This window comes from Lissotriton helveticus, chromosome 1_1 (assembly GCF_964261635.1).
Source record: "Lissotriton helveticus chromosome 1_1, aLisHel1.1, whole genome shotgun sequence".
NCBI classification, from domain to species: domain Eukaryota; kingdom Metazoa; phylum Chordata; class Amphibia; order Caudata; family Salamandridae; genus Lissotriton; species Lissotriton helveticus.
The window spans coordinates 970,886,067-970,900,921 of NC_136057.1; the positions used below are offsets into that span (position 1 = coordinate 970,886,067).

Genomic DNA, 14,855 nt, shown 5'->3' on the forward strand with positions numbered 1-14,855 from the left:
GACAAAGGACGAAGTAAAATACAATCCAGCGCAGTCCAAAGTCCTGTCTACACCCATCAATGTAATACCATCCGGGCATCTTTGCCTGCTGTGCGTGTATACTTTGTGTCAGCTCTGCAGCAGCCCTTTCTCATTTTGCAGAAGAATAACAAATCTTTTGCAATCGACCATGCGCTGTTAAAATGAGACGTGTTCTGCGTAGACTGCTAAGCAACATGTGTTGCGGACTGCAATCACTCGGCGCTAGGTATGCTATTCCTCATGTGCGCCTACAGTGCCTGCTAAATCATTGTGTGCGTAATGCGATTCTCCACATGTGTATCAATGCGGGGCACCCTTGATTAAAATGTTTTCAGCAATCCTGTATTCACAGACCCTGAAAGGGATCCTGATCGATGAAAAGTTGAGTGATTGACAAGATTGTACTTCAGAATATTATTTTCGGTGTTTTTTGCCTCTGCTGATTATTACAAATGTTTGCAAATTCTAGAATTCTCTTTTGAAGCATACTCCAGTTTTTCTCTCCCCGTCTATCAATGGCATGTCCCTTCCTCTTTCTCCCTCTTCCTCATTCAGAAAGCAAGTTCAAAATCTGGTGGGCCATCTCCACCTTTCATCTTTCTCAGGTTAATAAATTGTGTACTGTTAAACAGGGTGATAATCACACTTGTATGTATGTGTGTGTATATATATATATATATATATATATATATATATTTGAATGGCGCAGCAGTGTTGTCAGAACTCCTCTAAACACCTAATATTGCTATATTTTACTGCTAAACGGGCAGTCAAATTGCAGTTGAAAGAGGCTTTATTTAGATGGTGCAGCAGGTTTAGTGAAACTGGTGCCCAAAGCTCTAGGAGCCCCTCTAACCACCAACTATTGCAATATTTTACTACTAAACAGGCAGTGCTCTACAACATAGCTTAAACACATTAGCAAAGCCAATAGCTCTGGCAAAACACTAATAAGGTCACAAAGGCGAGACCTATTGGCTATTCCAATGCTTGTTCTTTTTTTGTGTGGGCGAGCCGAAAACCCCTGCGATCCGGGGGGCCTTGAGAGAAGAAATGTCTTTGGCATCTAATTTTCGATTCTTGTAAGATGAGCATATCTCATCTGAATTTGTGAATCTTACTTCTTTTAACTTAATTATTCATCCCTCTAGTGTTCAAGGAGACCAATTTTAGGGAGTTTGACAGCATCAAAGTTAAAATCAGCAAAAGCAGGATGTATTGTGGTTAGCCAAGCCCTCACTGGGACAGAGTTTCCAGAACATATAGGTGGAGGCACACCGTGGCAGAGAAACCAATCCAAGCATGTATTGCAATTTGTTCTCACAAAACATGACTGTGACATCATCCGAAAAGAAAAGGCAACTAGAAGATTGGGAGCAGGTAAGAGAAACAACAGAAAAGAGAAACATAAAAATAAAGCCTACCAGCTCCAACGCCCCTCTTCCCTCCGCAGCTCACTTACCCCACCCATCCTGGAAGTGGGACGACGTAAAATCCAAAGGTAGAATCAGCACGCCTTGCATGCACCATAAGAGACAGCAGTCTAAATAGGGTACAGAATGCAAGAAACGTGGTCCTGCAGCTCAACTGGCGCAACGAGTGAGTAATCAAAAACATGCGATAATTGTTATACATGAAGATGTAAGGATCATAAAGTGTCTAAATCCCCCTGTAACCCAACAGAAAGAAAGAAGAAACATCCAACTGAGCAGACAAAGATGTATTCACAGAGTAAAGGACCAGAAAAACATGGAGATATATATACCTCATCATAGTGAGATAAATAACAAACTGATCTTGGGGAGGAGTAACGACAAACCAGCATTGTAGACCTATAAATGGCACATGTGGATATGAGAAATTGAAACAAAATTGAATTTATTTTAGGCATGGAGTCAATTCCACTGTAGGAAAACAGCCACCATTAAGGAGCACCTCCAAGGGTTGAAAATAATACCCAAAATTATAGTATTAGTGTAGGGAACATTGTATGGGAAACACTATGAAACATAGTAAAGTAACCAAATATGTTTTACAGCTTAAAAGGCAAGTTATTGTTGGCAAGTGAAATAAAAGAATATTCCTGTAAGTATATTACAACACTTCTGTATTGGAGGTAGAAGTGTTCAGCTCAGCTTCGTGGATATTGTCCGTAAATGATAACAGGTCACAGTGGTTGTGGAAGAGGCGGGTAACACCTTTGAAAGTGATAAGACACCTGGCAAGACCTGCAAAGGAAAAGGGAATGTTCTTGCTTCGAAGTTTGGGCTTGAGAGATAGGAAGCCTTTCCATACTTGAAAAGTATTTATGGAATAGTCCTATAATCGGGTAATCCTGTGACCTTCCCATGCAACAAATGTATGCTTTCGGATTAAATCCACAATTAATTTGTGTTGGTAGCAAAGTGGTTTACAAATGATAGGTCTGTGTGGACCAGCGATGGAAGCATGGCCATGTTGGTGTGAGGGAATTCGATGAGCTCTTTCAAGCTCAGTGTTCTTCGAAGATGATATTGGTGTAGCAATTGTCAAAGCCAGTAGGTCCCAAACGTTAGATGTTTTGGCTTTGCCAGTGCTTGTTTTTCCGGCTGCGGCATTACCATGTCATTATGATTTCCATTCCTCAAAAAGAGGCTGGAAATACTGATGTTTTCCCCTACCAGTGTGTCAAAAACTCAGAATGTTTCAGCTCTGCCAAGCAGGAAACCAGTAAGGGCTCACCTGGTGAAAAACCTGTCGATGTAGTGATAATTCCTCATCTTGGAACCCTGATTTGGCACAAACTCTGCGTTTGCACCCTAATCACAATTCTCTCTGGAAAGTCCGCAGTATGATGTCGTAGAAACTAGAAAAAAGTGCGACTGAAATGCTATCTGACAGGTGTGGCCGATTGTATTGTGCAATCATATTTTTATTTTATTTATTTATTTATTCAAAGTTTTATATAGCGCGAAAAAGATCTTTACAGATATCAGAGCGCTTCACAGGGGGGAAGTGGGCAACAGGAGGGTGACTAGACATAATAATTGGGTACAGTATAGTAAACGTGGCATAATAGGCCACGTTTTAACTAACACAAAAGTAGCCCAAGGGCGTTTTACCACCGTGCAGTCACATTATGTTTTCATGCCTTAAAATAGATGTTTCAGCACCATTTAGTGCTTTGTTTTATGAGTCTGTGTAATTTTCACCTTAATATGTTACTTATTACAGCGCTGTAATTCTTAAAAATATGCTTATAATATTTTTCAGTTACAGGTGGACGGTCTTTGAAACGTCCTTTCTGTTTTATACAGGTTCAACCTTTTCCAGGTAGAAATGCCTCTTTTCCCAATGTCCTCCTCCTGTTCTCTCACACCTGGTTGCATGCTGCCCCTTTCAAAAAGCTCTCTGAAGTAGGCGAATGTCAACACGAGTGCCATACAAAACAAACACGAGCTGCTTTACATGTCCCTTTTGAGAAGGTTTATTGAAATTTTCTTCAGTGCTTTTATCAAGCGATGATACACACCATTGGTCACCTGAGTAATTTTTTATGTGGTTATGTAATGCCTTATTTATTCTACATTGTACTGCATTTAGCCTATTTATTGTCACATTCATATTGCTTGAATTAATTTACTCTATTTGGATCCATCTTTTCCAGTTGATAGCGTGCAAATAAAACCCTTCCCATAATTTAAGACTCTAGTACCACTAAGGCGTATACCCCAACTTGTGCTGCTGGCAGAGCTATCCTCTCGCTTCTTTATTTTCTGCCACAAGCTTAATATGTAATCATATGCTGCTATGTTAAGCGCCCACCCTCTTGGCATCATTCACAACACCAATTATCAACTCTAATAGATGGTACCGCAACCGATAATACCCTTTCATCCGTGCACCAATATGCTGTTAAGGCCTTTACTGGCAAAAAGGAATTTATATATCTAGCGGTCAGTGAGAGCACTGACCGAAGCACAGATCTCATCTTGCACACTACTCTTTCCCTGTACAGTTCTCCAAATAGCATTTCATCTAGTCTTTCACTGTAAATTGAACTCACTTTATCTGAAATACGCATATTTGTCTTTTCAGGAATGCATTCTATCGGGTATAATGTCTGTCAACAGCAAGAAAGTGCTTCACATGGACCGCAACTCTTATTATGGTGGTGAAAGTGCATCTATTACGCCTCTGGAGGATGTAAGTATAATCTTCATTTAGGGTGCTCATCACTACTTGTTTCGCCTATGTTATAATTACCGCCTGGGGCCAGTCCTGATTTTTCGCCAACATCATCTTCGATTTTATACTTAAAACTGGGATTCCGACTACTCTAATTCTAACTATTTCGCATTATCGGAATTTGCAAAATTCCCCCAATGTATGTGAATTCCTGCCATGCCCACTTACTTTATATATACGGCTGCGAAAAATGGAAAAGGTCTTGCGCTCTCCCGCGATCTTTGCTACTGTATTCCATTGCTCCTGTGTTTGGAGAACATTCTGCCTTGTAATTGTCATAACGTGCCTCTGCGTGCCTCCAGCTAAGTCTTGGTGCGAGCCGTATATAACATAGCATGTCTGGTTCTCATTTTCCAGTGCCGATTTAAGCAGCCCGTCCGATTTACCAACAGACGAGTATAATGTCTGTTCCCTGTCCTCCTTATTCATGTCTTATTGCTCTTTACTAATCCGTTGCAAACAAGGCTAAAGCAGACAAGAGGAGCATGGACAGCATTGGTGCCTCAAGCGGGCTTCTTCTGAAGGAATTTGGAGCTGCCTAGTTCCCTAGGCTGAGCGGTGATACTGTTCTGGAGGATTAAGTGCGTGTGTGAGCACTTCTTGCCCATACCAATGTGGCTTAGAGACGGGCTGGCCTGTTGGTGGGCTGCTACACCGAATTCAGATTTGTATGCCTAGTTGTTTGCCCTTATCTTACTGTTACCATAGCTTTCTCAGCATGCAACTTAAATCACGCTGCTGAGTCACAAACATGATGAAATGTGTCTGTGACCACTGAACATTCATGAAAAGGCATGCTAAGACGGTCACAATGTAAATTACAACATTATTGTGAGATTTTGCTTATTTTTCCTCTTTGAATATGCATGCACACAGTTTAAACCTTTAATCCGTGGTAAAGTTGCTTGCGGCAAACTGAGCATCTGAGAACTCTTGTTTTGCATCATCACAGAAATAAATGAATTATGAGGTATTTTGAAACACTTTGAGTTAATTACTGGCAAACATGCAAAAAATGACTGACAGTAAAATAATGTGCTGCAAAAAAACTGATTGCCTCAAAATCTCCATGTTTCTGTTGCGCAATTTCCTGTTTTATGCTGCAATATCCTGGGGGGGAGGGTCTGCTTAAGGCTTATCCTTTAGTTAGGTGCCTATTAAAGGGTTGAGCCATGCAAATAATTCCTGTTGTAAGGTAGTTAATATGTAGCTTACTTGGCAATTAAAGGCTTCGTGTTGGCAGAAAGTAGTTACTGCACCCATGTCTTTTTAGGTCTCGTGACCTATCAATGCGCATGCGCATTGAGAGAAGCGAGACTATAGGGCTTTAAACAAAGTTTAACTAACTGCGGCGATTTGGTGCTGTGCCCGTGCGCTTTTAGGTCAATGCGCAAGCGCATTGACCTAAAATGCGCGTGCACATCACCAAATCGCCATCTGTTCCCAAAGCCACACTCCTCCCACACCTTTGAAGTGAAGCTTAGCTTCACTTCAAAGGCCCCGGCTGCTTCACACCCTCATGCCGCTCTCCCCGCTCCGCCCCCTCCCCTGCCCGCCGTGTGTCTCCCCTGCCCGCCGTGTGTCTCCCCTTCGGTGTCTTAAGTTGTTGTGTGCAATCTCAACAATGACCTCTGTTTTAGTTATGTTTTTGTGGGTAACAAAGTTGCTGTTTCATAGATGAGTCTGTAAACATATAGTCTGTTCATTAGACCAGTTTTCATTCTTGTGAGAATCAGTACCGCTTCATATGCATCTCCAGTCTGGTTGCAAAGAGCACTGCCAGGAACCAATCATAGCAGCGTTAGTGTGATTTTAGTGCATCAAACTACTATAGCACTTTATTGCGTAAAAATGTTTATTTCTAAAGGTTTTTTTTGTTAACAGTTTTACATCTTAATATTGCACGTCATCTAATAACCCTCTTCACACTCTATTATGAATCCAGAGCAGGAGAGTCTGGCCTGGATTCCCTCTTGCCTTAACTTCTTTCCCTGCATGCCTCCTCTCTCTGGCTATAGCCTACTCTGTTTAACGTAATCATTTAATGTATTTATCCAAATTGCCAACGCGTAATTTCATGAGCCTCATCCTTGCCGCCTTTGAACCCCTATCCGTATGATCATTATTCTTGTTTGTCGCCCTGCCCTTTGCTTAGTCACTATACCTGTCTTCTGTTTCATGCTCCCCCTCTGCCCTTTCTGTCCTGAGAGCAGTTTACTTGGCAGTGGAAGACGGTACTTGAAGGTAATCAGCAGAAGTCCTTCCCAAGCTGCCCTCGTGTCCTTGTCATTCCTCACTCTACCTGTACTGGAGCTCGAAGCCATCTCCTCTGCGTTCGGCTCCGTTCTGATTACCTCTGAGTCCTCCACATCACCTGTTCTTTCACTTTCGCTTTCTCGTTATATGCCCATATACATCTCCCCTCACACTCACCCTCACTCACCCTCACCCTCACTCACCCTCACCTTCACTCACCCTCACTCACCCTCAACCCCTCACCCTCACTCACCCTCACCCACCCTAAACCCCTCACCCTCACTCACCCTCACTCACCCTCACCCTCACTCACCCTCAACCCCTCACTCACCCTCATTCACCCTCACTCACCCTCATTCACCCTCACTCACCCTCACCCTCACTCACCCTCAACCCCTCACCCTCACTCACCCTCAACCCCTCGCCCTCACTCACCCTCAACCCCTCGCCCTCACTCACCCTCACTCACCCTCACTCACCCTCACTCACCCTCACTCACCCTCACTCACCCTCACTCACCCTCACTCACCCTCACTCACCCTCACTCACCCTCACTCACCCTCAACCCCTCACCCTCAACCCCTCACCCTCACTCACCCTCACTCACCCTCAACCCCTCACCCTCAACCCCTCACCCTCACTCACCCTCAACCCCTCACCCTCACTCACCCTCAACCCCTCACCCTCAACCCCTCACCCACCCTCAACCCCTCACCCTCACTCACCCTCACTCACCCTCAACCCCTCACCCTCACTCACCCTCAACCCCTCACCCTCACTCACCCTGAACCCCTCACCCTCACTCACCCTCAACCCCTCACCCTCACTCACCCTCACTCACTCACCCTCACTCACCCTCACTCACCCTCACCCTCACTCACCCTCAACCCCTCACCCTCACTCACCCTCAACCCCTCACCCTCACTCACCCTCACTCACCCACCCTCACTCACCCTCACTCACCCTCACTCACCCTCACTCACCCTCACTCACCCTCACTCACCCTCACCCTCACTCACCCTCAACCCCTCACCCTCACTCACCCTCAACCCCTCACTCACCCTCACCCTCAACCCCTCACCCTCACTCACACTCAACCCCTCACCCTCACTCACCCTCACTCACCCTCAACCCCTCACCCCCTCACCCTCACTCACCCTCAACCCCTCACCCTCACTCACCCTCACCCACCCTCAACCCCTCACCCTCACTCACCCTCAACCCCTCACCCTCACTCACCCTCACCCGCACTCACCCTCACTCACCCTCACTCACCCTCACCCACCCTCACCCACCCTCACCCTCACCCACCCTCACCCTCACTCACCCTCACCCACCCTCACCCACCCTCACCCACCCTCACTCACCCTCACTCACCCTCAACCTCTCACCCTCAACCCCTCACCCTCACTCACCATCAACCCCTCACCCTCACTCACTCACCCTCACCCTCCCTCACCCACCCTCACCCTCCCTCACCCTCACCTTCACTCACCCTCACCCACCCTCAACCCCTCACCCTCACCCACCCTCAACCCCTCACCCTCACCCACCCTCAACCCCTCACCCTCACCCACCCTCAACCCCTCACCCTCACTCACCCTCAACCCCTCACCCTCACTCACCTTCAACCCCTCACCCTCACTCACCCTCACCCTCACTCACCCTCACTCACCCTCACTCACCCTCACTCACCCTCACCCTCACTCACCCTCACCCTCACTCACCCTCACCCTCACTCACCCTCACTCACGCTCACCCTCACTCACCCTCACTCCCTCACCCTCGCCCTCACTCACCCTCACCCACCCTCAACCCCTCACCCTCACTCACCCTCAACCCCTCACCCTCACTCACCCTCAACCCCTCACCCTCACTCACCCTCAACCCCTCACCCACCCTCACTCACCCTCACCCTCACTCACCCTCACTCACCCTCACCCTCACTCACCCACCCTCACCCACCCTCACCCACCCTCACCCACCCTCACCCTCACTCACCCTCACTCACCCTCACTCACCCTCACTCACCCTCACTCACCCTCACTCACCCTCACTCACCCTCACTCACCCTCACTCACCCTCACTCACCCTCAACCCGTCACCCTCACTCACCCTCAACCCGTCACCCTCACTCACCCTCAACCCCTCACCCTCACTCACCCTCAACCCCTCACCCTCGTTCACCCTCAACCCCTCACCCTCACCCACCCCCACCCTCACCCACCCTCACCCTCACTCACCCTCACTCACCCTCACTCACTCACCCTCACTCACCCTCACTCACCCTCACTCACCCTCAACCCCTCACCCTCGTTCACCCTCAACCCCTCACCCTCACCCACCCCCACCCTCACCCACCCTCACCCTCACTCACCCTCACTCACCCTCACTCACCCTCACTCACCCTCACTCACCCTCACTCACCCTCACTCACCCTCACTCACCCTCACTCACCCTCACTCACCCTCACTCACCCTCACTCACCCTCACTCACCCTCACTCACCCTCACTCACCCTCACTCACCCTCACTCACCCTCACTCACCCTCACTCACCCTCACTCACCCTCAACCCCTCACCCTCACTCACCCTCAACCCCTCACCCTCACTCACCCTCAACCCCTCACCCTCACTCACCCTCAACCCCTCACCCTCACTCACCCTCAACCCCTCACCCTCACTCACCCTCAACCCCTCACCCTCACTCACCCTCAACCCCTCACCCTCACTCACCCTCAACCCCTCACCCTCAACCCCTCGCCCTCAACCCCTCACTCACCCTCACCCTCACTCTCACTCACCCTCACTCACCCTCACTCACCCTCACCCTCACTCACCCTCACCCTCACCCTCACTCACCCTCACCCTCAACCCCTCACCCTCAACCCCTCACCCTCAACCCCTCACCCTCACTCACCCTCAACCCCTCACCCTCACTCACCCTCACTCACCCTCAACCCCTCACCCTCACTCACCCTCAACCCCTCACCCTCACTCACCCTCAACCCCTCACCCTCACTCACCCTCAACCCCTCACCCACCCTCACCCTCACTCACCCTCAACCCCTCACCCTCACTCACCCTCAACCCCTCACCCTCACTCACCCTCTCCCACCCTCACTCACCCTCACTCACCCTCACTCACCCTCACTCACCCTCACTCACTCACACTCACTCACTCACCCTCACCCTCACCCTCACCCTCACCCTCACCCTCACCCTCACCCTCACCCTCACTCACCCTCACTCACCCTCACCCTCACCCTCACTCACCCTCAACCCCTCACCCCCTCAACCCATCACCCTCAACCCCTCACCCTCAACCCCTCACTCACCCTCACTCTCACTCACCCTTACTCACCCTCAACCCCTCACCCTCACGCACCCTCACCCTTACTCACCCTCAACCCCTCACCCTCACCCACCCTCACCCACCCTCACCCACCCTCACCCACCCTCACCCACCCTCACCCACCCTCACCCACCCTCACCCACCCTCACTCACCCTCACTCACCCTCCCTCAACCCCTCACTCACCCTCACTCACCCTCACTCACCCTCACTCACCCTCACTCACCCTCACTCACCCTCACTCACCCTCACTCACCCTCACTCACCCTCACTCACCCTCACTCACCCTCACTCACCCTCACTCACCCTCACTCACCCTCACTCACCCTCACCCACCCTCACTCACCCTCACCCTCACCCACCCTCACCCACCCTCACTCACCCTCACCCACCCTCACTCACCCTCACTCACCCTCACTCACCCTCACTCACCCTCACTCACCCTCACTCACCCTCACTCACCCTCACTCACCCTCACTCACCCTCACTCACCCTCACTCACCCTCACCCACCCTCACTCACCCTCACTCACCCTCACCCACCCTCAACCCCTCACCCTCACTCACCCTCACCCTCACTCACCCTCACCCTCACTCACCCTCAACCCCTCACCCTCACTCACCCTCCACCCCTCACCCTCACTCACCCTCAACCCCTCACTCACCCTCAACCCCTCACTCACCCTCAACCCCTCACTCACCCTCAACCCCTCACCCTCACTCACCCTCAACCCCTCACCCTCACTCACCCTCACCCTCACTCACCCTCAACCCCTCACCCTCACTCACCCTCCACCCCTCACTCACCCTCAACCCCTCACTCACCCTCAACCCCTCACTCACCCTCAACCCCTCACCCTCACTCACCCTCACCCTCACTCACCCTCACCCTCACTCACCCTCACCCTCACTCACCCTCAACCCCTCACCCTCACTCACCCTCCACCCCTCACCCTCACTCACCCTCAACCCCTCACTCACCCTCAACCCCTCACTCACCCTCAACCCCTCACCCTCACTCACCCTCAACCCCTCACTCACCCTCAACCCCTCACTCACCCTCAACCCCTCACCCTCACTCACCCTCAACCCCTCACCCTCACTCACCCTCACTCACCCTCACCCTCCCTCACCCTCACTCACCCTCAACCCCTCACCCTCAACCCCTCACCCTCAACCCCTCAACCCCTCACCCTCACTCACCCTCACTCACCCTCACCCTCCCTCACCCTCACTCACCCTCAACCCCTCACCCTCAACCCCTCACCCTCAACCCCTCACCCTCACCCTCACTCACCCTCACCCACCCACCCTCACTCACCCTCACCCACCCTCACCCACCCTCACCCACCCTCACCCACCCTCACCCTCACTCACCCTCACTCACCCTCACCCTCACTCACCCTCACTCACCCTCACCATCACTCACCCTCACTCACCCTCAACCCCTCACCCACCCTCAACCCCTCACCCTCACTCATCCTCACCCACCCTCACCCTCACTCACCCTCACCCTCACTCACCCTCACTCACCCTCACTCACCCTCACCCTCACTCACCCTCAACACCTCACCCTCACCAACCCTCAACCCCTCACCCTCAACCCCTCACTCACCCTCAACCCCTCACTCACCCTCAACCCCTCACCCACCCTCACCCTCAACCCCTCACCCACCCTCACCCTCACTCACCCTCAACCCCTCACCCTCACTCACCCTCAACCCCTCACCCTCAACCCCTCACCCTCCCTCACCCTCACTCACCCTCAACCCCTCACCCTCAACCCCTCACTCACCCTCAACCCCTCACCCTCACTCACCCTCAACCCCTCACCCTCACTCACCCTCACCCTCACTCACCCTCACCCTCACTCACCATCAACCCCTCACCCTCACTCACCCTCACTCACCCTCACCCTCACTCACCCTCACTCACCCTTACTCACCCTCACTCACCCTCACCCTCACTCACCCTCACTCACCCTCACTCTCACTCACCCACCCTCACTCACCCACCCTCACTCACCCTCACTCACCCTCACTCACTCACCCTCACTCACCCTCACTCACCCTCACTCACCCTCACTCACCCTCACTCACCCTCACTCACCCTCACTCACCCTCACTCACCCTCACTCACCCTCACTCACCCTCACTCACCCTCACTCACCCTCACTCACCCTCCACCCCTCACCCTCACTCACCCTCCACCCCCTCACTCACCCTCCACCCCTCACCCTCACTCACCCTCAACCCCTCACCCTCAACCCCTCACCCTCAACCCCTCACCCTCAACCCCTCACCCTCAACCCCTCACCCTCAACCCCTCACCCTCAACCCCTCACCCTCAACCCCTCACCCTCAACCCCTCACCCCCTCACCCTCAACCCCTCACCCTCAACCCCTCACCCTCAACCCCTCACCCTCAACCCCTCACCCTCAACCCCTCACTCACCCTCACTCACCCTCAACCCCTCACTCACCCTCACTCACCCTCACTCACCCTCACTCACCCTCACTCACCCTCAACCCCTCACTCACCCTCACTCACCCTCACTCACCCTCACTCACTCACCCTCACTCACCCTCACTCACCCTCACTCACCCTCACTCACCCTCACTCACCCTCACTCACCCTCACTCACCCTCACTCACCCTCACTCACCCTCACTCACCCTCACTCACCCTCACTCACTCACCCTCACCCTCACTCACCCTCACTCACTCACCCTCACTCACTCACCCTCACTCACTCACCCTCACTCACTCACCCTCACTCACTCACTCACTCACTCACCCTCACTCACCCTCACTCACCCTCACTCACCCTCACTCACCCTCACTCACCCTCACTCACCCTCACTCACCCTCACTCACCCTCACTCACCCTCACTCACCCTCAACCCCTCACCCTCACTCACCCTCAACCCCTCACCCTCACTCACCCTCAACCCCTCACCCTCACTCACCCTCAACCCCTCACCCTCACCCTCCCTCACTCACCCTCACTCACCCTCACAACCCCTCACCCTCACTCACCCTCACAACCCCTCACCCTCACTCACCCTCACTCACCCTCACCCTCACTCACCCTCACCCCCTCACCCTCACCCCCTCACCCTCACCCCCTCACCCTCAACCCCTCACCCTCAACCCCTCACCCTCAACCCCTCACCCTCACTCACCCTCAACCCCTCACCCTCACCCACCCTCACCCTCACTCACCCTCACAACACATATTGTGTTACAATAGGTGTCACATTTGCGAAAGATAAAACTATTGGCATTGTAAATAACAAAGCTATTAATTTAGCTGTTTTAAAAACAAGCTCATAAATAAAAAATGTGTCCTTTACAATACCAATAGCTCAAACTTTCCTAATGCGAGACCTATTGCATTGCTGTGCTTCTCTCCCCTGCTGCACTCTCCTGCTCTCTAGAGATGTGGCCTAACGACCAGAGCTGCCATCTCAGTCACGTAAATACAAAACATGTTGCATTCCAAATGCTATAGTGTCACATTCGCGAAAGTTATAACTATTGGCATTGTAAATGACAAAGCCATCAATTTAGCAAAACCAACAAATAAATAAAATGTCATTTACAAGACCAATAACTCCAACTTTTCTAATGCGAGACCTATTGCATTTCCAATGCTTGTTTTACTTTCCATCTAAGTTTATTTTTACCAGAGTCCCTTTTACCTTGTTCTGTGTCCGTTCCTAAGTTTTTTCTTTTTTCCCGGCTTCAATGTCGCCCCTACTCAGTTTCCTGTCTCTAAGCGCATTTGCCCCAGATGTCATGTCTCCCTGTGTCTATCTCTCTGCCAGTCTCTGCCCCTCCTTACCCTGTGTTTGTGTTCATGTCTTTGATGCGGTCTGATCTTCACTCTTGCTTTTACATCCTGCAATAGAAGCCTGTTCACCTACCTCCAGGTTTTGTTTGCCCGCCCTCTTAGAAACTTACAAAGTTCTGCTGCTGTCACAACTCTCCTTTTGCTACTGTGCGAGTGTCTGTCCTCTGCAGCGCTGCCTCACCTCTCAGTACTGTGCTGCACGTCTGTCTGTACCTGTGTTTCTCTGTGCACCTCCTTATTCAAGGGTGTCACGTTTTGCCATTCTGGTGTCTGAAGCAATGAGTGTCCAAATGCATACTTAATCAAACCACTGCTGGTAAAGGAAATGGTGGTGGTGACTGGTCAGTGTGGTTGGCAGTGTGGAAAGTCACGGAATGTTGATACTTTGTTGAAAGTGAAATATCCGTTGCTGGCTGCAGTTCCTTTTATCTCGAGCCACTAATCTACCGAAAGTAATGCGAAATACATTGACCTGATTACTGAAATGCTGATGTCTGAAATTAAGGTGAAGCATCTGAGACTACAACACTGACACAGTTGTTGCATTTGCCATGTGGAGCAATTAATTCTAAGATTACTCTTTCAGAAGGAGAGCTTCGCTTTTGAAGGATGGGGTTGCTTCGGAAGGCCGTATGTAATGGATTGTGAATGGTGCGCTTCTGCTCTATACAGTTGAAGAGATTGAATAGTTTGACTGTTCCTAGTCAAGGAAAGTCATTTTAAACAATTTTCATTGAGGACTGTGTTTTCTACATATAGGGTTCTGCCTTGTCTACTCCACTGCCACATTGGTTCCCATGATGGGTGCTACACAGTGTCCAAATAATGTTGCCATAATTCTTCATGACATTGTGGTTGGAGACTTTCAGTGGCTATGCACATGGGTTGCCGCTGATTATGGCAGAAGCTCTTGGAAAGTCACTTGGCTAGGTGCTTTGCCTCCATTTGTGCCCCCCACATTCTGGGACTGTATACTCCGCAGTGGTTACAGAGTCAACTTCACTAAGCATAGTGGTGGGAGCTTGTAGTTTACCAGTCCATCTGCAGGGCAAGAAGAGCCCTCAGTGCGAAGCGGAGTGAACAGTATGACTAAGCAGGTACTTCTGTATGTATTGGTGGGGGTACCATTAAGGCCACTGTCTTA

General features: G+C 50.9%; 1 protein-coding gene across 1 annotated transcript in view; it reads left to right on the forward strand.

Annotated features, from left to right (window-relative positions):
* GDI2 (GDP dissociation inhibitor 2) overlaps positions 1 to 14,855 on the forward strand; it is a 298,804-nt gene that overhangs the window by 68,164 nt on the left and 215,785 nt on the right. The window contains exon 2 of the mRNA XM_078677313.1: positions 4,099 to 4,206. Coding sequence (XP_078533439.1) covers positions 4,099 to 4,206 — 108 coding nt within the window. The remainder of the gene's footprint in view (positions 1 to 4,098; positions 4,207 to 14,855) is intronic.